Source organism: Mastigoproctus giganteus, chromosome 8, assembly GCF_048544385.1.
Source record: "Mastigoproctus giganteus isolate SK-2022 chromosome 8, ASM4854438v1, whole genome shotgun sequence".
Lineage (NCBI taxonomy): Eukaryota > Metazoa > Arthropoda > Arachnida > Uropygi > Thelyphonidae > Mastigoproctus > Mastigoproctus giganteus.
In genome coordinates, this window is record NC_143582.1 from 182,623,186 (window position 1) to 182,647,072 (window position 23,887).

Sequence of the window (23,887 nt, forward strand, 5' to 3'; positions counted from 1 at the left end):
GTGCCTTTCTTATGTTTAACTTCAGCAATTTCTCCTCCTTTGCTCTCAGTTATTACAAAATCATTAAGCTCCCTGTTAGAGTTTAATAAGCTTCTGTCCTCCGCTTCCCCACAGACCACAATAGTGCTAGCTTATCAGATATTCCAGAATACTGGAAGTTTATTTAAAAATGTTCATGATGTCTTCAATTAACTGAGAATTTTTGGTGTATCTGTATGCTATTAATTTTATATTTTATCCAGCTATTTTTTTATTTAAGAAGTTAATGTTTATATGTAATGGTAAAGTATACAGAATTAAAACTGAAACAACTTTAACAATGTTTTAAGCCTTTTGCGATTGCTTTAGCATAAACTGTACACCAAAAACAGAATCTTAGGGGGAAAAAATTACACCAGTTTAAATTTTAATATTCTTCCAGTCAGTGTAGGTAGTATTCAGTTTTGACCTGCATGGTTTATTTTTATAATTGGAAAATTACAGAATGCAAACATTTTTTATTGTTTAAAAAAATTCTTTTCGGCTCTATGCTTGTTCAAAAAGTGCACTGTGTTCCCATTCCCCTGTTAATTTTCGTAGAGCTTTGGTTTTGCCTTCAGTTCTGCTCGCTTCACTACTTTAGAGAATCCTTCAATATGGTAGTTGGTAAGCATTTTTTCTCCCCCTTATTGGATAATAATAAGCTTTGATGTTACTAATAGCATTAGAATTAAGAATAAAATCTTAAACTATTTCTTATCTTATCCCCCCCCCACAAAAAACCCATGATTGGTGAATAGAATACACCAAGTGGATTTATGTGTGTGTGTGTGCACACACACCTAATATACAGTTAATTGTCCATTTTTGTCTTTAATGTCATTCATAGAAGAACCAATATTAAACTTGGCCACAATAACACAGTTTCTCAGTGCTTATGTATAATAATTTGGTTCTATTGGAAAACTTTGGTGTAGATTCCTAAAGCAGCATATTTGATAATGCTAAACACCATAATATGATTGAATGATTCACTGATAAATTTCAGTAAAAACCGAAAGCTTTTAAATTTCTTTAGTGAACCTGTATGCTAAATTATTACTAGCATATCAAAACAACACAAAATAAAATAAATTATAGATTTGCTTCCCAAGTTGTGAACACTACTAAACTCTTTTGCTAATAAATATTAACAGACAATCTTTGATCTTCTAACCTCCCTGAGTGTATAATGGGTTTGTCACTTGTTTGGAAAGGTCTGGGTTTGCTTCTCATCTGTGGCCGGAGGAATTTCTAAGGTCCTCTTCAGTCGAGGCTGTAGTTGCTTTAGTGTGACTAAGTCTGTAAGGAATCCCTAACATAGAACCCTAGCTGCAACCAGTGAATAAGTTCTATATGGTTGAATTGAAAGCACTAAACTAATTGTGTAATCAAAATTTTTGATTACACAATTAGTTTAGTTTATTGATAATCATTGTTCTCTTTTTAATGATAGTGTTATATAAACACATTATTTGTATATGTATAACGGCCTCTGTAGCTGAGTGGTCAGGAGTGGGAGTGCAGTAGCACACGCTCTTTGAGTAGACCGGAGTTCAAGCCCCTGACTGCTGAATATGGTCAATCTGCCAACCTGCACTGGACCAGTGTGGCAGATTATGGTCCATTTCCCTCAGCACAAATTGTTGAGGAGGCTTCCATCCTGCAGTGGGTTTGATAATGGCTGCAGTTTTTTTTACCACTATGGTTCTACATTATGAATGCTTCACAGAATTAGTTACACTAAAGAAATTTAGACTAGAGCATCAGTGTATTGTGTGAGAGTTGTTTGCCTGGATTTCTAGGGAGGGGGGAGAAATACGCAATTCACAGTGGGGGAAAGTACATAAACTCTCAGAATTTCTGTCTTGATAGTATTCGAACCCAAGCCACATAGTGTGGAATAGTAGGGATTATAACTGTTGTATTATTTTTGAGGTGTCCAGAATTATCTTATTACTTTCTTTTATTCTCCTTTATTAGTACCGTTGTCAAAATAGTTGATACTAATTTGGTTTTATAGTACTGTATTCTACTAGGTGGCTACAATTAAAGTATCCTTGCTCAGAGCTGCTGGAGCATGATTTAATTGAGGGAGTGCAATCAAATCTGGTTAGTACATTCTCTAGAGGATGTAGACAAGAATTACAAGAAAAACAATACTGATTTCAAAAATTACCATCGGGAAAAAAGGTTTTCTGCAAACATGGTCTGTACTGCAAATGAAAATTGCACTGTTAACAACTGTAGGGTAACATAACTTTATTGCATGACATTTTCATATAACAGCATTATTATCAACACAATATATAGTATGGCTGTTATCAAGCACAATGTTAAAGTACTGTATGTTTTAAGTAACAATATTGGATTTGTCAGTCGATACATACTCAATGTGGTCGCCACTGTGGTCCAGCAGAACCTCAATCTGAGTAATAGCATGGTCAACTGCAGAACCTAAGATATAGAAAGTGATTTGTTTGCAAGCACTTGCAATGCCTATAATCTCACATTGCTCCATTTCTTCCATTCTGGTAAGGTGAGAAGTATTGTGCTCCTAATACTGCAGTAGCCTCACCTGCCTTCTGTTCTATATTTATGTGCAAGTGAAGTGGGATATGCAAATCATTCACAACACAATAGAAGTTTTTGGAATTAATGCTTTTCATGTAATTCTCTGATGCATCCTTCAGAGATTATACAAGCAACAACTGGTTGCATTTTCCCCATTAGATTACACTCCAGACAGCTGTAAATAGGGATATAATTTAATTGTGCCCACATGGTATATTAAGCAATACATTAAATTATATTAACTTAAGTAATTTATATACTGTAATGTATTTAATTATGCAATAAAAAATATAAGATTAAAATTAAACATTCTTAAATGAAGAACAGTATGCTCATACTGTCATTACACCGTGGAATTTGTTTAAATTGACTATGTAACATACTTTTTCAGATATTTATTATTTGCCTAAATTTTATAATTCTTAAAATCCATTATAAAAGTTTAATAATTTGAAAGCCTGTTATGAACTTTTTGTAGTTAAGTTTTTGAAAGTTAAGTTTTGCTTGCGTAAATTAAGAAAATATTTGGTACTGGTGTTTGAATAATTGTCATTAGTTGTTTGGAATGTTATTGGCTAAGTTTAAAGGTTTGTTAAAGGACATTTTTCTTCATTTCGATAGTTTAATAATTGGCAGTAAGAATTTATACAAATCTTTTTGAAGAAAGCCATGATACTATCCACCAAACCATGCACACAGTGTGTATTTTTATGTGTGAGTGAAAGTTATATAAACTGTGTTATTAACCTTAATTTATATTCTGAAACAGTAAAGGCAGTATCTCTCTCTCTTGCCATCCTTCTATCCTTTCTTCATTCTTCCTCTCCTCCCACATTATTTTTTACCTGTTTTACTAACACACATATATTAATTCATATTGTTGGAATTGTTTGACAGTACACCCGACTGCATACAAGTATATATATCCATCTTCTTCTTTTTTTTTTTTTTTTTTTTTTAAATAAAGGAATATTTGCTGTATATTGTGAATGCAACATGGAGAATATAAATCTTGAGCTAATAACTGAAAAGGATGAAGTGGCCGATTCTTAAAAAGTAATTTTGTTAATACATGTGGTATTGGATATAATAGACAGTGTTATTAAGAAGAGACAAACAATATACTCTTTATTTAGAGTGCAATAATAAAGACATTTACTAGGCTTCTGGTTGTAAGTGGATTAAGAGTGGAATGAACATAACATGCTGCAGATAAGGATAAAACACACACAAGAGGATCTTCTATGAAATGCATTAGAAAATTATTAATGTCCTGATTGTGAAGGATTTGCACTAGATTAAATATATGTCGCAACATTTATTGCACCACTAAAGGAAATTACGTTTGCTAACGGGTGGGGAGGGAGAAGTTTTTAATATTGAGTATGGCCTCTATTTGTTTTTAATGACATTAATAATGCTTTGTGAAAATTTGAACCTTTCCACACCTTTTGTAAGACTGTAGCTAGTTTTCTGCTTGAACTAGGATGTCTTGTTCTGGCTCTCAATTGTTGCTTAAAAACATCCCAAAAGTGTTTAGCTGGATTCGTATTTGGGCTCTGGGCCCTCAAATGGCAGGTTCACCACATTATTTTGCTCAAAACCATTTGTTTGCTGATTGTCCTTTGTGATGTGGGGTGTTCTCATGATGATACAAATATGCCCCCATTCTGCTCAAAAGAATTGTCAAAATGCAGGTAAAGCAGAATTATTCATGTTCAGAATGTAATACCAGACTTCTGTTGTTTATGGTTTCATTGATGAACAAATGGACTATGCTCAAAACATGTAAAACAATTCAGTACTACCAGTCTACCAAACACCACTGAATTTCATTGTTGGTGCAGGACAATTTGGGTGAACTATTCTTTGGGCACATGCAGTTAAGTCCATCTGATGCCTAAACTGTATAGTTTAAGTCATTATTCCATAGCTTTCATTTTCTCTGCATTGGGCAATGACATTCATATTTGGGAGGCAGCTTTAGCTGATGTAGCCTACCTTCTGTCTTCCATTGGCATGTGATATTTTCAATAGCTTATACGTATTTGAATGCCTCTCTCTCTCTCTCTCTCTCTCTAATATTTGACAACTGTGCATACCTATTGCATGACAGCTTACTATCACACCTCTTATGAAAAAAATAGGTCTTTTTCTCATCCCATTCTGTGATCACTGGAATTATTACCAGGTGTCTTAGTACATGTTAGAAGATAGTGTATATGTGAAGAGTAAATATACTCAGAATTATAATATTACATATTTTACAAAACAATGTGTTAAATCAGAAAGATTATTTTAGAAGGCACTTCCAAAAGTATATGATGTTTGCTGAGACTCTCATCCACAAATAGTACTGTTGAAGGATGTGAAATTTTGTATTAAGATAATAAAAAATCAAATAAAAACCTACTATATGAAAGGTTTTACAGCCAATTCCTATTTAATTTAATAACTAAAAAAAATCAAGTCTTTCGGATCTTAGCATATAGATATCTATGATCACATTCAGCTGTTTGCATTTTATTAATATATTTTGTGTGCAAACTGGTAGAGTTTGCAATTCTAAATTTCATTTTATTGATTATTGTGATGAGTAAGTTCATTATACCTGTTTTGTCTCTTTCTTTATATAACAGATGTATTTCTTCTATGTGGCAGCCAAATTTGGTAAATAAATCTGAAAAGATGGACTGAGAACTCTGCAGCTCTTGATTTTGCTTAGGCTTTAGGTAGCTTGCACTAAAGTGATCAGTTGTTTCAGTCTTCTTAATTTGGATTTGCTACAGCAGCATCATTGGTCATTAGATTCATTATTATAATTGGGAAATGAGTTGCATATAATGAAGTTGACTTGTATGCAGATCAGTTACTATTTTATGATTAATATTTTATATGGAAAAAATATCAAAATTTTTATAGTGTGGTGGGAAGGTATACCATATTGATTACATTGAGGGAGCATTGTTAAAAAAAAAAAGTTCAGTGCATTTATGAATTAAATATGTGTTTGTTGGGTAGTTTGTTATTTTCTTATTGCAGGCCACAAAGTGATGTTTTATATGTCCGTATGAATGTGCGTATTTGTGAATGAATGCCTGTCTGTATCAATGTGTGTACGTATGCAGATATGTGGGGATGCATGCATATGTATGTGTGGAAATGCTAGTATGATGTAAAAGTTTAAAGAAATTTAAGAAGAAAAATGGAATATGTCTTTCAGTATTAATACACTGGCTAATTTACTTACAGTTTGGGATGTTTGAAGCCATGGTCAGTGCTTTCGTAGATGAATTTCCACAATTCCTACAGAAAAGAAAAATTGCTTTTACTGGGTTCATGTGCTTCATCCTCTTCCTGTTGGGTCTTCCATGTGTTACTCAGGTTAGAGTTTTTATCTAATTTGTATTGTTATTGTGCATTGAATTGTTAATGCAAAATTTAGTTCAGTGATTAAAAATAAATTTTTTGTGCCTACCTAAATACAAGATCAGCAGAAAGATTTTAGTATTTTAAATGAACTTGATTAATTTTTAGTATCCAATATTAGTTTTAAATAACAGAAAAAAATATTTTTATTTACAATATAAATTACCTTGTCAGTTCATGTATTTTTCTTATAAAACAACCTAAATAAAATATAATTTAAGTCATTTGGAATATTGCTGTTTATCATCTTACTCAAAGAAGTATTATTTATTCTCTCTCTCTCTCTCAATGGCAACCCCAAACACAATAGGCAACTGGAACTTATAATACTCTAGTACAGTTGCACACAAATTGTGGTCCCTGGATCCAAGGGGATCTCATGAGATGAGAGGGTATATCTGCCCATTATGGGCACCATGAATAAGTTGTATAGTAGAAAAAAGATAGAAGCTTGCCAATCATGTATTCTGATGTGTTGATTTCTACAATGTGTACTAACTGATGTGTGGAATTTTGCTTTCAGTCAGTGGGTGGGTGGTTGGAATAAACTTTCATCTGTTGTTGTGGCAGTGGGTGGCTTGAATAAATTAAAAGAACTACTAGACAAATTCTTAGAGAGTTATGGATGGGTGAAGTGTGTAATTTTCCCTTTTTTTTTTGCTGTTGTTTGATAATTTTGCTTTCTTGCATCATTTGCCACTACTAATACTAATTTTTGAAAGGTAAGTTGTTAAAGCCCCCCCCCCCCTCATCATTTCTTGAAGCTGAGATAAAGTGATTAAGTATCAAGCAGACTGTACAGACAAACATGGATAGATTTTTAATTTTATTTTTAAATCTACATACTTTAAAACATGGGAGGGAAAATTTTGAAGGTGAATTTAGAAATATTTTTATTCTCAATAATAAAATGTTGATCACATTTTATTATTGAGAACAATAAAGCAAAGTGATATTTTATTTGGGGAGGGGGTCTATCAGTAAAGCTAAGAATCAAAAGGGGTCCATGGCCAAAAATTTTGTTTGACATTGTTCACATCTGGTGAGTATGGGCTTGGCACACCCAGGGTCCTGAGCTGGATATCATCATTCTTCTCTTTCTTGATGATTCCTTGTGTCTCTCTCTCTTTCTCTCTCTCTCAGGGTAACTCGGAAATTTTTTTTTTTTTTGGCTGGTGCAGCATAAGCCTCAGGCTTCCTTGTACCATATGGCTAATAATAATAATAATAAGTACAATTTTCAAGAAATATACCAAAAACAGGAATACAGGGTATATATATGAAGAAGGAGGAAAATTAGTTTGGAGTTGAACTCCAAGTGAATGTTCTAGTTGATGCATATATTGGGACTGGTTTTGAAGAAAAGGTGGAATTATGGATGCTAATTCAGAAGAACAGTCCACACATGGAAATATCTATAGAAAAGGCAGACAGCAAAATCTGAATGTCTATGTAATGAGAAATCAATAAAAAAAAATTATTGTACCATATTTTTATTAAGTGTGCAATATTCTTATGTTAATTTTCTCTGCAGTACTTTGGTTTCAGCTTTATTTTCGCTCACTTTATGTCACTAAGAATTCTTAGTGACATGGTGAGCGAAGAAGAATTCTTAGTGACACGAAGTGAGCAAAGAAGAATTCTTAGTGACATTGAAGTGAGTGACATGAATTGAAAGTGAGGCAGTCAGGAAAAAAAATTTTTTTGGACAACAGAACTATACTTATTACAGATATTATTTTGTCTTATTATCCAATACAGTAAAGACTTGATTTTACAGATCTCAATTTAATGGACTTATGGGGCAAGAGTGTACTCATGAATCATGGCAGCAAGTGTTTCAGTCTGTTTATGGATATGCTTACTATTATATTTTTAAGTGGTCATCTGTGTTCTGTTTATTATACAGTAGCCTCACTTACAGTCTACCATCATGGCCCCTAAGAAAATGTAAAAAGAGAAAACCATGTGCATCTAAGTGTTGCGCAGAAAGTAAAGCTGTTAGAGAAGTTGAACTATAGTGTGTCTGTTTTACCCGTCTGCTTGGAAAGAACAAACTATGTCAGATATTGTAAAGTGTCAGATATTGTAAAGAGAAAGGGTAGGTTTAAGAAGTTTTTAAGCAGCCAGAGTCAGAACTGAATAGAGTTTTTCTGGAACCACTACAGTCATGGTAAATTATCTACGTACTGTATATCAACCAATAAAGTCAATGTAAATAAAGCTTTTATTTTATTGTTTATAATACATACGTACACAGAGGAACTGTTTAAATTTTAAACAGTTCCTCAGGGGAAAGCTACCCCAATGCAGGCATAGGAATGACACATATCGACGAATTGACAGTGAAGCTTGGATGGACCACATCCGTAGATTCTCCAACATACATCATCAGTCACAAGTCATGAAGTTTGTGTGGGTTCTGTTGGTTGATAATGAGCTGGAGTCTGTTATTATCACAAAAGAAGTGCTGATACAGAGTATTAACTCCCTCAGGGCCACTAATACAGCTGGAGTTCATTGGGTCGCTCACTTCATGATAGTGTCTCAGCCCATATCTAATTGAACCATTGCAAACTATTTATAACTCTATCCTTGCTAATAGAGTTTCCCCTGAAAACTGGAGTAAGTATGCTGTAATCCCTATGCCAAAAATTGCAAACCCTAACCTCATGGAGCACTATAGGCCTATATCTACTGGAAAAATACTGGAGAAAGCCCTACTGCCAAAGTTTACAGATCAGATCCTGGCCAGTCAGCCTCAACAAATTCATTATCTAACAGATCAGCAATTATGAACTTCCTTACAGTCAAACCACAATATTGAATGCTTTCAAAGTCAGAAATTAAATTGCAATAATATATTCTGATATAAAGTCTGTCTTCGATAGTCTGAATGCACACGTCCTACTACATTGCTGCAACATGCATTCCAAATAAAAGGAAACTTGCTGAAGTTCCTGCAGTCCGTACTATCTTGTCATTCCATTTATTTGTATACAGTCAGATCCTCCAATGACCAGTCCATGTGGGAGTTCCACAAAGTGGCATCTTATCCGGACTTCTCTCAATGATGATCCCATTCTGCGAGGGCAGGGATGATGTATACACAGTGGCGGACTGGTCAGGGTGTCAGCTTGCCCGATGGCAAGTGGGCTCCCTTGCAATAACATTAGACAATATGTTAAAAATGTTAAATGACCTTTTAGTAGCTTGAAAATATAATAATTTTGGGTGGGCCCCCTTTGTCTCATGGCAACCAATATTTTTAGACCCAGTCTGTCACTGTGTATACACGTACAACAAAGGCCAACAGGCTGAAGATGGCCGATAAGTTTATACCAGCCAGGACTTTGGAATCAATCCACACCTTATCTCAAATTGTAATTCACTTTGAAAGGCTAACAGAAAATCCGAACTACAGGAAACAAACTGCGATATGTTCGCTCAGGCTTTCATTTTATGCCTACACCAAAGCTCCCAACAATTATAAAGCAGTCATTAATGAGTCTAAACTAGATTTTGAACAGACTAAGAGTAGAAAACTTGCTTCTTGCCCTAATGGTAGCCGAGCATTCTGGTCTCTTGCCAAAGCTATTGGCCGCAACTTTTGCCCATCTCTGCTCCCACCTCTATCCAAACCAGATGGTTCTGTTGTCACTTCAGCCAAGGATAAAGCTGATATGCTAGCATCCCATTTTTCTTCCAACTCATGTATTAATGATCTTGGTAAAACACCTCCCACCATTCCCAACATGCTCCATTCAATGCCTCCTGTGGTCTTCCGTCAAAAGGATGTCAGAAGGATTTTGACGAATCTTGATGCTAAGAAAGCTCCAGGTCCTGATGGTATGTCTCCACTTGTTCTCAAAACCTGTGCTCCCGAACTTACTCCTGTTCTTTCCACCTTTTTTCACTTTCTTATTCCAAAGGTGTTTTTCCTTCTACTTGGAAATTTGCTCATATCCAGCCAGTTCCTAAAAAGGGTGACAAATCCCTCCCATCCAATTATCATCCTATTTCAATTACTTCTACTCTTTCTAAAGTATTGGAGAAATCAATTAATTACCAACTCTTAAACTACCTAGAAACCTTCCGTCTGATCAACGATCGCCAGTATGGATTCTGTCAGTGTCGATCCACTGGTGATATTCTGGCTAATGTTACCCATTTATGGACTAATTCAATGGAAAGGTGTGAAACACAAGTAGTTGCTCTTGACATCTCAAAGGCTTTCGATTGTGTTTGGCATGAAGGTCTTCTAAACAAGCTTCCATCTTATGGTTTGTCGAGTCAGTTTGGTGTGACATAAGCATTGGGAGATCAAAATTGAGAGTAGGAGTGTGCTATAGGCCTAATGACTCTGATGAGTATAATAAGAAACTGTTCGGAGAAATAGAGTGGGCCAGTAAATCAGAGAGTCTTATAATGGGGGATTTTAATTTCCCAGATATTGACTGGAATTTGGGGGCTGGTCACTCACACAGTAGCAAGGCTTTTGTGGATTTATTGGATGATTGTTTTCTACATCAGCATGTTCGGGAGGCAACTAGAGGGAGTAATACTCTTGACTTGATTATCAGTAGTGATTCTTCATGCATTAAGAATCTGCAGATAAATGAACCACTTGGTGGCAGTGATCACAGTGTGCTGAAGTGGGAGTTACTCAAAGAGGTAACTACCATTAGGGGTAAAGGGAAGGGGTATTGCTTTCGTAAAGGCGACTACAATGGACTGAGACAGTATTTAAATTCTATACAGTGGGATCAACTGATGATATTGCCAACAGCAAATTCAAAATGGGAAGCATTCAAAGAACTTATCGTGGAAGCTACTAGGCTTTACATACCAACTAAGAAATATTGTTCAAGGTTAGGCCTAAATGGTTGTCAGATGAACTAATGAGGCATATGGCAGAGAAGAAAAATGCATGGGATACATACAAATTAACACGTGACACGGACGCCTATGATAGATACAAGTTGATCTGTAACCAAGTTACAAAGGAGGTTAGGCAGGCGAAGGCAGATTACGAGAGATCCTTGGCAAGGGATGCGAAGAAAAACAGCAAAGAGTTCTTTACTTATGTAAACTCTAGAAGGAAGGGGATGAATCAGATTGGTCCACTTGAGATCGATGGGTCAACTGTTGATGACCCTGCTCGGGTAGCTAACAAACTAAATGAATATTTTGCATCGACATTCACACATGAGGAGTTATTCAGCGAGGGGAATGCCAGAGGTGTATTCAACTCTAGCAGTAAGCTAGAGAATCTTGTAATAACTGAGAGCAAAGTGGAGGAGAAATTGTTGAAGATAAACACAAGAAAGGCACCTGGGGTGGATGGGATCTATCCAGTTATATTAAAGGAGGCAGCAAAGGAGGTAAGCAAACCCTTAGCCATAATTATGAGAGCTTCCTTGGACTCAGGGGAGGTACCCATTGACTGGAGATGTGCAAATGTGACCCCAATTCACAAAGGGGGATCAAAGGCTGACACAAGTAATTATAGACCTGTGAGTTTAACTTCTGTTCCCGGAAAATTAATGGAGGCACTGGTGAAAGAAGCACTGCAGGATCATCTAGACAAGACTTCAGTTATAGCTAGGACACAGCATGGTTTTGTTAAGGGGAAGTCTTGCCTGACCAATTTGATTGGATACTATGATGCAGTCACAAAAGAACTGGATGCAGGGAATAACTTTGATATTATATACTTGGATCTTAGAAAGGCTTTTGATACTGTTGCACATGGAAGACTGCTGCACAAATTGGAGCAGTGTGGCATTGGAGGCAAGTTGCTGCTATGGATAAAGGGGTGGTTGAGGGGGAGAAGACAGAGAGTGGTAATCAATGGACACTGCTCATCGTGGACTAATGTTATTAGTGGAGTCCCTCAGGGTTCAGTATTGGGGCCTTTATTGTTTTCTGTATTTATAAATGATATTGATGATGGTATATCAGGCTTAATGTCCAAGTTTGCAGACGATACGAAGGTTGGCAGGGTTGTCAAGGACACTACTGACACTATGCTGCTGCAACAGGATTTGGAAAGGTTGAGCAGATGGGCTTCGAGGTGGCAAATGAAGTTTAACATTGACAAATGTAAAGTACTACATATGGGAAACAGCAACCCCAGAGCAACGTATCAACTCTGTGGTACTACACTGACAGTGGTAGAGAATGAAAGGGACCTGGGGGTGGTTGTGCAGGCAGATATGAAGTTCTCTGAGCAGTGCAGACGGGCTGCAAGAGTAGCTCATGGTGTATTGTCAATGATATATAGGAATTTTTCTAGCAGGGATAAGGAGGTGATTATTCCCTTGTATAAGGCAATGGTCAGGCCACACCTAGAGTACTGTATACAGGCCTGGAGGCCTCATTTCAGGAAGGATGTAGAGCTGCTTGAACGAGTACAGAGAAGGGCAACTAGATTGGTCAATGGGACAAAGGGGTTCTCTTACGAAGAAAGGCTTAAGTTTTGCAAATTACAGTGTCTGGAAACTAGGCACCAGCGGGGTGATCTGATAGAGGTGTACAAAGCCTTGAATGGTTTGAGCATGCTCAATGCTGATGGGATTCTTCCTCTAGCTCAGAAAAATCACCTGAGAGGGCATAAATTCAAATTGAGGAAAGACAGATGTAGGATAGATGTGCGGAAATTTGCCTTTAGCCAGCGGGTGGTTGGTGGGTGGAACAGACTTCCATCCCTTGTCGTGGAAGTTGATAGCCTAAATAAGTTTAAGGCTCAGCTGGACAGGTATTTCGAACGAACAGAGGGGTGAAGTGGTTATTTTTATTTATTTATGTTACTTTTTTTTTTTTTTTTTTTTTTTGGCTGATGCTGCATAAGCTTGCTTTCTTGCATCAAATGCCTCTACTAATGCTAATGCTAATGCTAATGTTTGCCAACTGTTTTTTTGCAATTGGTTATCCAGTTTTCTCTCTGATCGCCCACTGAGGGTGATGGTAGATGGCTCTCTGTCTTCTAACTTCTCCACTAATGCTGGTGTTCCCCAAGGTTCAGTTCTTTCCCCCACTCTTTTCCTCTTGTATATTAATGACCTTCTTCCATTGACTGGAAATCCTATCCATAGTTTTGCCAATGATAGCACATTGCATTCCACTTTACATTTTGAGAAACCTTGCCCTGTTCGATCAGCTTCAACTTCTCGAATATCCGCTTCCAATTCTTTAAATGCAGGTAATTCTCCAGTGGGGCAAAGATAACTTAGTTGATTTCAATCCTTCTAAAACTCAGTCTTGTCTTATATCTCTCAAAAAGGATTCTTCTGCTCCCATGCTTATCTTTAGTGACACTCCGATTTCTAGGCAAAATGATATATCTCTTTTGGGGATTACCCTGACTTCTAATCTCTCTTGGCACAAGCACATTACAAATATTGCTTCCTCTGCATCTAAAAAACTTGGTTTTCTCTTTCGCTCTCGGCGTTACTTTTCTCCCAAACAGCTGCTCACTCTGTATAAATCGCAAATCCGCCCTGCCATGGTATATTGTTCCCACATCTGGGGTGGTGCCCCCAAAACCTCTCTCAGGCTTCTTGATTCCATTCAGAAGAGGGCGGTTAGGTTAATTAATGATTCATCTCTAACAGAGTCTCTCCACTCGCTTTCTCATAGCCGCACTGTTTCTGCTGCATGCCTTTTCTACAGATACTTCCATGGGCACTGTTCTTCTGAATTGGCTTCTATAATTCCCTCTCTCTCAGTGTTACTTTTCTTCCAAACGGCTGTTCACTCTGTACAAATCGCAAATTCGCCCTACCATGGAATATTGTTCCCACATCTCGGGTGGTATCCCCAAAACCTCGCTCATGCTTCTAAATTCCATTTAGAAGAGGGCAGTTAAATTAATTAATGACTCCTCTCTAACAGAGTCTCTACACTCGCTGTCGCATAGACGTACTGTTTCTGCTGCATGCCTTTTCTACAGATACTTCCATGGGCACTGTTCTTCTGAATTGGCTTCTATAATTCCCTCTCTCTCAGTGTTACTTTTCTTCCAAACGGCTGTTCACTCTGTACAAATCGCAAATTCGCCCTACCATGGAATATTGTTCCCACATCTCGGGTGGTATCCCCAAAACCTCGCTCATGCTTCTAAATTCCATTTAGAAGAGGGCAGTTAAATTAATTAATGACTCCTCTCTAACAGAGTCTCTACACTCGCTGTCGCATAGACGTACTGTTTCTGCTGCATGCCTTTTCTACAGATACTTCCATGGGCACTGTTCTTCTGAATTGGCTTCTATAATTGCCGCTCCAGCCAACATCCATTTACTGTTCAACTTCAAACTCACAGAACCAACTTTTCATCCTCCTCATTTATTCATTCAACTGCCGTTTTCTGGAACAACCTTCCTTCATACATATTTCCCGAAAATTACAGTCTACAGAAGTTCAAATCTAATGTCAACAAATATCTTCTTTCATCTTCTCAACCTCCAACCCAGGCACGGTACTAAGTACTATAGGTTCTAATACCTCTCATGTTTGGGGTTTTCAGGGAAAAAAAAAAAAAGAAAAAAAAGCTACTGTTGCCTAACAGTTTTGTGTGTTTTTCAAACAACTGCTTGTATTCAGTGTGTGGTGTTATACTTAGCAGTTAATACGTTAACTGCCAGGTCTCTAGATAGAAATGTAGTGTAAATCTAATCACTATATATTTTCTGTTCCTTTATATTTTATTATATTTGAATCCTCCGGCATTTATTGCTGTGAAGGGAATTTCACTCACCAATGTAGCGCTATTTATTTTGGTAGACAAATAAAGATTTATTTAATTCTAAATAAAGAAAATGGAACAAGTAAATACATGGGCTGTATTAGGTAACTAAAAGTAAGACCAGGTGCACGTATACTTGCATATGCACCAAGGCTAGAAGCATCGTAAAAAAATTTGATGAATTTGAATTGCTGGTCAAGTCATCAAAATGCAGACATTGTTGGAATATCAGAGATGTAGTGTCACTCAGATATAAGGGATGCAGAATTTGAATATAGGGAGTACAATGTTACACAAATGACAGACAGGATAGGAGGGTGGTTAAGCTCTTAGTTAAGAAGCACATAAAATCTGAGGCAGTGCATCCAGTTGACATTGGTAGCCAGTGCAATGTTGGGTCAGTTTGGTGTGACATAAGCCCTGGGAAAGCAAAAATGACTGTAGGACTATATTATAGGCTTAATGTCTCTGATGAGTACAATGATCAACTGTTCAGAGAAACAGAATGGGCCAGTAAATCAGAATGTCTTATAATGGGGATTTTCAATTTCTAGATATTGACTGGACTTGTGGGTTGGTCATCCATACATTAGCAAGTTTTGTGGATTTATTGGATGACTGTTTTCTACAGCAGCATGTTAGAGAGGCAACAAGAGAGAGCAGTTCTCTCGATCTGATTATCAGCAATGATTCTTCATGCATTAAGAATCTGCAGATAAAAGAACTGCTAGGTGGCAGTGATTACAGTCCATCAATGAGGGATTTACTTAAAGATGTAACTAACATCAAGGATAAAGGGAAGGCATTTTGCTTTTGTAAAGGAGACTACAGTGGTCTAAGACAAGGCTTCTTAAACTAGGGGTCGCAACCCCCAGGGAGGGGTCACAGAAAATTTAGGAAAAATAAAAAAATTTGATAATGGAGTTACTAATCACCCTTTCTTGAAAAGGCAACAATTGTTGGCTATTACAGTTTTGCACCTACACTTCAGTCAAAAGTGTGGACTGACACAACAAGCATAATCTGAATCACACTTAAAAAATTGTGGTTGTACAACATTACTGGCAGAGCCTGTACAATTATGAGTACTCGATAGAGATGTTGAAAGTAATGGTATGATTTCATGATTTAGCAGTAAATATGAATTAGAAGAAATGTAAACGAAAATTAGAAGAAATGCATTTTATTTCACTACCATGATGGTATATTTGGTATTTTTAATTGCACTCGTGCTCAACAATTGCTGTGCAGTGTTAATGATTATTACCACTTCTCCTCGATTGAGACGTTCTTTGAAATAACACCTACCGAAAGTCCCTACTGTTCTTAGAACTAATGTATTGCAAAACTTTCCTGGTAACCTTTGTACTAAGAAGCTGCTGTTCAAAACACATAATTGAAAGCAGCTCAGTTGTTATTCATACAGGGCGATCCGATTGTTGATTTTCACACAAATTCTTTGGGTGAGTTTATTATTGTGAGAAAATAGTGTGTAACAATAAGTTTGTTTTTTTTGGCTGATGCTGTATAAGCTTGCTTTCTTGCTTCCTTTGCCACGACTGATCTGATATTAAAGGTATGTATTTTTATTTGTAAATCTGAGTTTGAAGAAAAGCATAGGATTAGCAGATTTGTTTTGCAATTTATGAGATAGGGCTGAGTTTTGGATGTACATATTACTGAGAGAGGAACTGTGAGGTATAAGATTGAAATTGTCAAAATCTGACGAACACTATGTTCAATGTTAGACCTTGATTTTTCTCTTCTTCATAGAATGCAATGGGGGAGAGAGAGGGGAGGCACTTTTTTGAACACTCATTAATAGCATGAGAACCCATTGTGAGTGCTACCTGGCTCTCAGAGGTAATCATACCTCCCCCCAACCCTTGCTACACCCACTAAGATTCACACTCTCCTCTGCTGGACCCAAATTTCCAGGTATGCATGAGCTAATTTGCATATTTCGGAAATAACATTCTTTACCCACAGGTAAAGTGGTACTACGTAGTACTGCTTGTCATAATATAATGTAGTTCCATATCAAATTTCATTGATTTGCATCATTTTGTGAACTATTTCACTCTTATTTTCTCCAGTGTATATTAAAATTGATGTTATTTAGCTGGAATATATATGGAACATACTAAAACATGGCCAAACCTCTGAATATGCATTTAAACAAAGTCTAAACCTTGATGAAGTTATTTTAAATTCTGAAAATTATTCTGCGGTAATAATTATTATTATGAAATTTATCAGAGTTAATTGATTTACACTGTTTTAATTCAATATTCATTTTCTATTTAAGGGAGGAATGTACGTTCTGCAGTTAATGGATTGGTACAGTGCTACTTTTTCTCTTATGATCATTTCACTATTGGAGACTTTTGTTATTGGTTGGGTTTATGGTAAGTAACCCATTTAAATGAATAAATACTTTGTTATTTATTTTTTTAAAATTATTTTTCATTTATTCATTTAATGCTGTATTGTTTTAAATATCTGATGCACTATAAATGTGAGTATTATTGCTTAAAAGTGGTTTTAATTAACCTTATATCTGTTTAAATATTATATTATAATAATATCATATTTAGCTAAACAAACATGAACATTAGCAGTAGGAAGAGAGCAAGAGAGGTAGTCTTATATCCACTGAAAGATCTCTTAAACATCCTCCTGTACATTTTACATGCTTATGACCTGGGCTTGTTGCCATTGATGAATAAGAAATCCAGCCTGGTGATCAGTATTTTATAGGTAATGAATGTTGTCCTTTGATTTACACTTGCCATGTTTGATTTACACTTGCCATGACTTATAGTTATAAGTCCATTTTAAAATGGACATTAAACTACTGTCAGCATTTATATACGATAGGGGAAAAACAAATATTCAAAGGCTGTTCAATCATGAAAGATTGTTTATTTTATGATGCTTCATAATTCAGATGTTCATAACCCAGGAAATACCCAGTAGTTTCTTATTTATTGATGAAGATATTTTAAATTCTGAAAATTATTCTGTAGTAATAATTATTATTATGAAATTTATCAGAGTTATGCGTTGCTTAGTTCTGTTGGTAATAATTAATTTAACATTCAGATAAAACTTAATAAGTTTTTAATTTTCACAGGATATAATTATCAACTGTCCATTATCAGTGTGAGTCTTATTGATATGGATGCTTTGAGAAGATGGAATTATGTGAATTTAATACTAATAAAGTAAGATAAACGTGTGTTTTCTCCTCACCAAATGACACAAGGAGAAGAGTTTTTTGAATAATGGCTGTTCCAAAACCTTTCCCTTTGTTTACTATGCCACGCAGGTGGTGCCTAGATCTTAAAAATACTTGAGGCCTACTCATTGCATTTCTGTTCTTTCTATATTCATGATATGCAACAGGATTGATGCAATCAATGAATGATACAGTTTATGAAATCAAAAATATCCAAAGCAATGGGTATGCATTAGTTATCATTCTGTATAAATAGATTACAAAATTTTAAATAGCTACCTACATAACTATTTAAGGGCACCTCCGTAGCCAGGTGGGCAGGAGCAGCAGTGCATAGCACACGCTTCTAGATTAGACCAGGGTTCGAGCCTGTGACCACCAAATTCGGAGGATGTGGAAAGGTCAGGGAATGACCACTGCATACAACCGGTGAAATACCACCACTTTGCTTATTGGAGGCTTGAAGTGGTGAAACCCATGTTTAGTCTCTAGAGCAAAGTTTCCGGCATCCCCCCCCAATACTTCTCCTTCAACCCATGCACGGTACTAAGTACTATAGGTTTTGATTTGATACCTTTCGTGTTTGGGGTTTTCATAAAAAATATCCCCGGAGCAATATGGCCTTAGTTGCTAATGCTCCTAAAAACCAAATAACAAACAACAACATAACTATTTAAATGCAAGAAAGATAGGCAGGAAAACCTTGAAAATGAAAAGAGCTTAAGCTTCATCCTTGGTAAAGTATTGCTTGATATTGTGCTTCTTCAAACAGCATTTCCCTCTCTCAGCAGTAAAGAGTTTTTTTTTTTTTTTTTTTTTAATGGTGCAGTATAAAGGCAAATGTGGAGAAAGTACTATTACTGAGAATCTTTTTTTTTTTTTTTTTTTTTTAAATCAAGCTGCCTAGAATAGGAAAAGGACATACGATTTTTGGCTATTATTCACAGGACAGTAGGAATACATGACATTATTTCAGTGATCAATATGCAGACTGGTAAAAGCATCATGTAGTCGAAATGACTACTATATAATTATGAAGAGAAATTTCTTAGGCACGAATCCTTTTAAATGAATAAAAATACCGTATAAGTTTATGAGACATTTCTGAGTTCAGACAGTTGGAACACCTGAAATTTTGAAATATGTGGTGCAGAAATGAATTCACATTACCATCTGTGTTTTGCTGTAGGTTTTGACCATTAGTCATGTTGAACAAGTATAGGTTATGAAATAAGTGTCCACCTGGGGAGGGGCCTACTGTATATTTCTAATTAATTGGATAGTTATATTTTCCATTATGACCAAATCTGACCAACAACTTAATGCTTGGAATTTGCATCAGTAATTAATATATATAATACTAATTTGTTATAAGAATAAAAATCTGTCACTTAAAGACATTTTAATTACTTAATAGGAGCAGACAGATTCATGCAAGATATTGCCCTAATGGTCCGACGTGTTCCTCCACTGTGGTGGAAATTATGTTGGTGTTTTATCACTCCCATTGCTATCCTTGTAAGTAAATTAACCTTTGTTTACCTAGTAAATATATCAAACTGATTATAAGTATATTCTTTGTGGTGGAGTGATGTTGAACAATAAAGCTGAGTCAATTTTTAATCAAAGTTGGGTCATCAAGTGCACTTTGAGGGCTGATGTTAAAGTCACTACTTCTAATTTTAGTTTTGTGTTTCATTTCATAAGTGAGTAGCAAAATTTACCAAATGATGCTATTAAAATAAGTTTATATACAGATTATACATAAATTCATGACCTGGAGCCAGAAGAAGAGATCTGAAAGCTCCTATCTACAACGAGTGATGACAGATTATTGCACACTACTGTAGGTGACTGTGGACAGCATACAGCAGTGTCGCAGTGCTACTAGCTTATAGAAATAAATCTTATGTTTAAGTCACAGATTAGCATAGGATCTTGAACTGAAATAGCTAATCTAATTCTTTTCAGAATATGTTGTATCCTCTGCCCAGGAAATTTGTAGATTCAGGATTCCATTCCTTGAACAAGGCCCTATTGGAAACTTGCAGTTGTGGACACACCAGTGAAGCACAATACCTGTTGAGAACCAGGTATTACTGCTTCATTGATGTGCCCATAGCTGCTTCATTGGCAGAGAATCCCAAACATGCAGACAGCACTACCATCATGCATGGTGGTGTTGTCTATGTGTTCAGTATACTCTCTCATGCCTGTTGCATATGGCTGGAATGGCAATTCTTTAAATATTAGTGTTAGTCATATGTGTAAGAAACTCCAGGCTTTTGCTATACTAACCAAAAAATAAATAAATAAAATAAGCTATTTATGTGTTTCTCTCATCATATAAGTACCTATCCAGCTGAACTTTGGAAAATTCAAAGCTGCCAGAATAAGTAAATTTATTCAGCCAGAATTGGTTATTTTATTCTTTCTATGGTCACTGATTACTACTCTTCCTCTAATGATGTGTTGTTTAGTTGGCACTGATTGCCAGACTATTCATGTCCAAAATTTGCATTGCATCTCCTTACCTAGTGAAACATTGATTTGATTATACTATTTAAGTTGAAATAGCTATTTTGGCCTCTTTAAGAAATAACATTCTTTTGATACATTGCCATTCTATCAAGAAGCTTGTTGGTCCTATAAGTTTTGAAAAAATCTGCTATTTCTACTTACATCAGTAGAGTGAAGTTTGGTAAGAGAATTCCCCCCCCCCCCCTTAAATTCCTGGCTTTTGTCTCTGCATGGTTTGCTCCGTTTTTAACATTTCTTAATTCCTGTAGTCAATTGGGGGTGCCATACTCCAATAGTTTAACAGGCATGGTCTTGATTTATGATGCAAATACTTTAATTTAACCCTTTCTTCTTCTGGGTTCAAATGATCTGACGATGGTAGCAGCAAAAGACCTCATTTTATGATTTATGCTGTCAGTCTTGATGTCATTCCTTGTTTTTGTATTCTAAGAACATCTAATATAAAGATTACTTAATTTTTTTTTTATGCTAACTGTTTTTACCACTTTATTTAATAAAGTGATTGATAATTTTTTTTCTTGATTTCTTGGCATGCTTACAGGGGTTATGCCTATTCTGAAAAAGCTAAACCTGACTCTGCCTGGCATCAGTTCGCTCTTCTCTTTTAAAGTTATTGGAATAGATTTTACTCAAACCTTTTGACAGACCAAATCTTCTCTTTTAGGTTTTCTTCAGGTATATTTTGGGCTCCTAGATGTTCAAGTTTGAGTTTTGTCTCAATCTGTTGATTGAAATTATATCAGGAATTGGATTCTAAACAGTTTTTATCTGCAGTGTTAATTGCTCCTCTGCTAAAACATTTTGCATTAGGTGCTTGGAATTGAAGGTTCTATATTTAAGTTGTCATTAATCTTTTTTACAGGAAATGCTTTTCTCAAATGATGTGGTGTCAACATTCCTCTAGAAAGCTGGTGATCACCATTATTTAGTATTTTTCTTCTTTATTTAGCATCTTTTCTGTGTAGGAATAATACTGTTATTTTTTGCATAAACCAGTGATGTGCTTACCATAAATGGTCCTTCTCCAACGTCTCATTTCTTCTCTTTGGGGTTTAATAAGCTAATATGGTGTCAGATTAATCACTTCATTTCTTGTGCTACCCACTTAGAACTAAATTTGTTACCTGCAGTTCCTAAGTTTGTTGTTGAATATATGAGTCAACAACAAGCTTAGGAACAAATGTTCCAACTGTCTCCTTCATTTGTTGATTAGGTTTATGGGCATTATTTTCAATACTACACCAAGCTTACTCTTGCACATGGCTTTTAAGGAGTGTCTTATTGCTTTCAGGGTTAACCTCCTTCAGGTTTAATGGTTGACATGTCCATGGTCTCAAACCCAACACTTATTTTTAAATATTTTCATTTGTTTGGTTGTCCACTATTCCTTCAAATCTACAGATACTGTTAAATGCTGAATACATTATACTTTCTCACAGTAGAGAAGCATGGCATTTTGTATTTTTTCCCCCTGAATTTGATGTGTAGGATGACACTAGTATTGGCCTGGCACAATCCAAGGAATCATCTACATCATTTGTTAAAGGCCATTTTTTTAAAAAAATCAATGCTGCATTGAGTGTTTTTAATTCATCAAATCTCGATACTGATTTATTGAGCTCTGACTTTTTAATAATTTCTGCATTAAAAGAAAATTCTGTCATTTTAAAACAGAGTTGATGTTGCAATTTTGTAAGTTTTTTTTTTTTTTTTTTTTTTTTTATGCTTGATTATAAACTCCATTTGGGGTACTGCTTGTATTTATGCTTTTTTAATTTGGTAATAAAGCAACACACACACAGATTTTTCTCCCAAACCAAGCATTATAATTGAAATAATTCCACTTATAGCCACAAATTTATTATGCATTTTATTGATAAGAAAATAGATTGATTAAAATTAATATTATGTAATAAGATGGAATAAAATATACCAGCAAACAAATATGGTTGTGATACCATTAGATATTCTATAACAGATATTAGTATTTTGTTAGCCTACCATGAGCTTCAATTACTACCTTGCACAGAGCACATCAGATACTTGATATAATTGATGCTTAATACATGATAATTGATAATGGTTTCTTGCAATGTTACCTTGCTTGATGGCTTTTTAGCAGCAGTTTCCAGTCAGGTTCAAATTGGGACTGTTTCCTGACCATGATAAGGATTGGATATTGCAGTCTTACATGATGTTCTGTATTTGAAACAAGCTAATATTAGCATATTGGAAATTATATGAAATGTTGTACTAACCTTATGTGCAGCATGGCAAGATGCAGGGTCATGTGTTAGAAAACCCAATTTTCTGTTTTGAGTTTGCTGATGATGGGCAAGAGAGTGTCCTTGAAAATTTTTGTGTAGTAGTTACTGTTATCAGTATCATTTACAAAATGTGTTATGCACCCCAAAACCTAAGGAGGCATAAATTCAAATTAAGAAAAGATGTGCGGAAATTTGCCTTTAGCCAGCAGGTGGTTAATTACTGGAACAAACTTCCATCTGTTGTTGTGGAAGTTGACAGGTTACATAAATTTTTAAGGAGGAACTGGACAGGCATTTGGAGGGAATGGTATGATTTTTTTTTTTTTTTTTTTTCTTTTGGCTGATGCTGCATGAGCTCATACACTTGCTTTCTTGCATCACATGCCACCACTACTACTACCACCATCTGTTGACTGAATGCAGTCAGGGTGGATAAGCTTTGTTAGATCTATGCTACATGTAGTATTTACCATCTGAATCTGTGGAGGTTAAATTTGGATACATTTGAGAATATTAGTTTCTCAGTGCTCATTTGTCCAATTAGCATTTTGTTTAGCCCAGGTTAGTTATTTTTTCCTCTATGTATTTTCTCAAAAAGGGCTTCTTATGAGGTTGATATTTTCTAGACCACTAGTCAGACAGTTCTGTCATTTGCATTTACCCCAGTATGTTCCTTCCACGTGGTTTTAGGTCTGTGGAGCTTGCACAACGATCATGAAGGCATAGATGCATTTAAAACCCTGTCCTGTTCTGTAGTACTTTTCCATTTCAGTCTGGTTCCAGATTTTCTTTTGACATCTCTAGTCTTGTGTTTCTTTATAAGTAACTGTGACACAGTAGACTGGTTACGTTACAGCCAGCTAGAAAAGCCTTCCCTCTCAAGAGCAATAATTACCCTTTTATTCCTGAGTGTAAACCATACATACTGCTGCTGAATGGGAAGTGAAGACACAGTGGCAGGGAGAGAAGAAGGTGTAATATAATAATAGTATTCACCATATAGTGCAAGGAAGCCCAAGCTTTTGCTGCACTGGCAAAAAACCTCCAACCAAGTAGAAGAGAAAACACAAA

General features: G+C 35.8%; 1 protein-coding gene across 1 annotated transcript in view; it reads left to right on the forward strand.

Annotated features, from left to right (window-relative positions):
* The window catches only part of LOC150082051 (sodium- and chloride-dependent glycine transporter 1-like), a 158,944-nt gene that overhangs the window by 104,854 nt on the left and 30,203 nt on the right, over positions 1-23,887 (forward strand). The window contains exons 10-12 of the mRNA XM_090379081.1: positions 5,845-5,976; positions 17,076-17,175; positions 19,426-19,526. Coding sequence (XP_090235207.1) covers positions 5,845-5,976; positions 17,076-17,175; positions 19,426-19,526 — 333 coding nt within the window. The remainder of the gene's footprint in view (positions 1-5,844; positions 5,977-17,075; positions 17,176-19,425; positions 19,527-23,887) is intronic.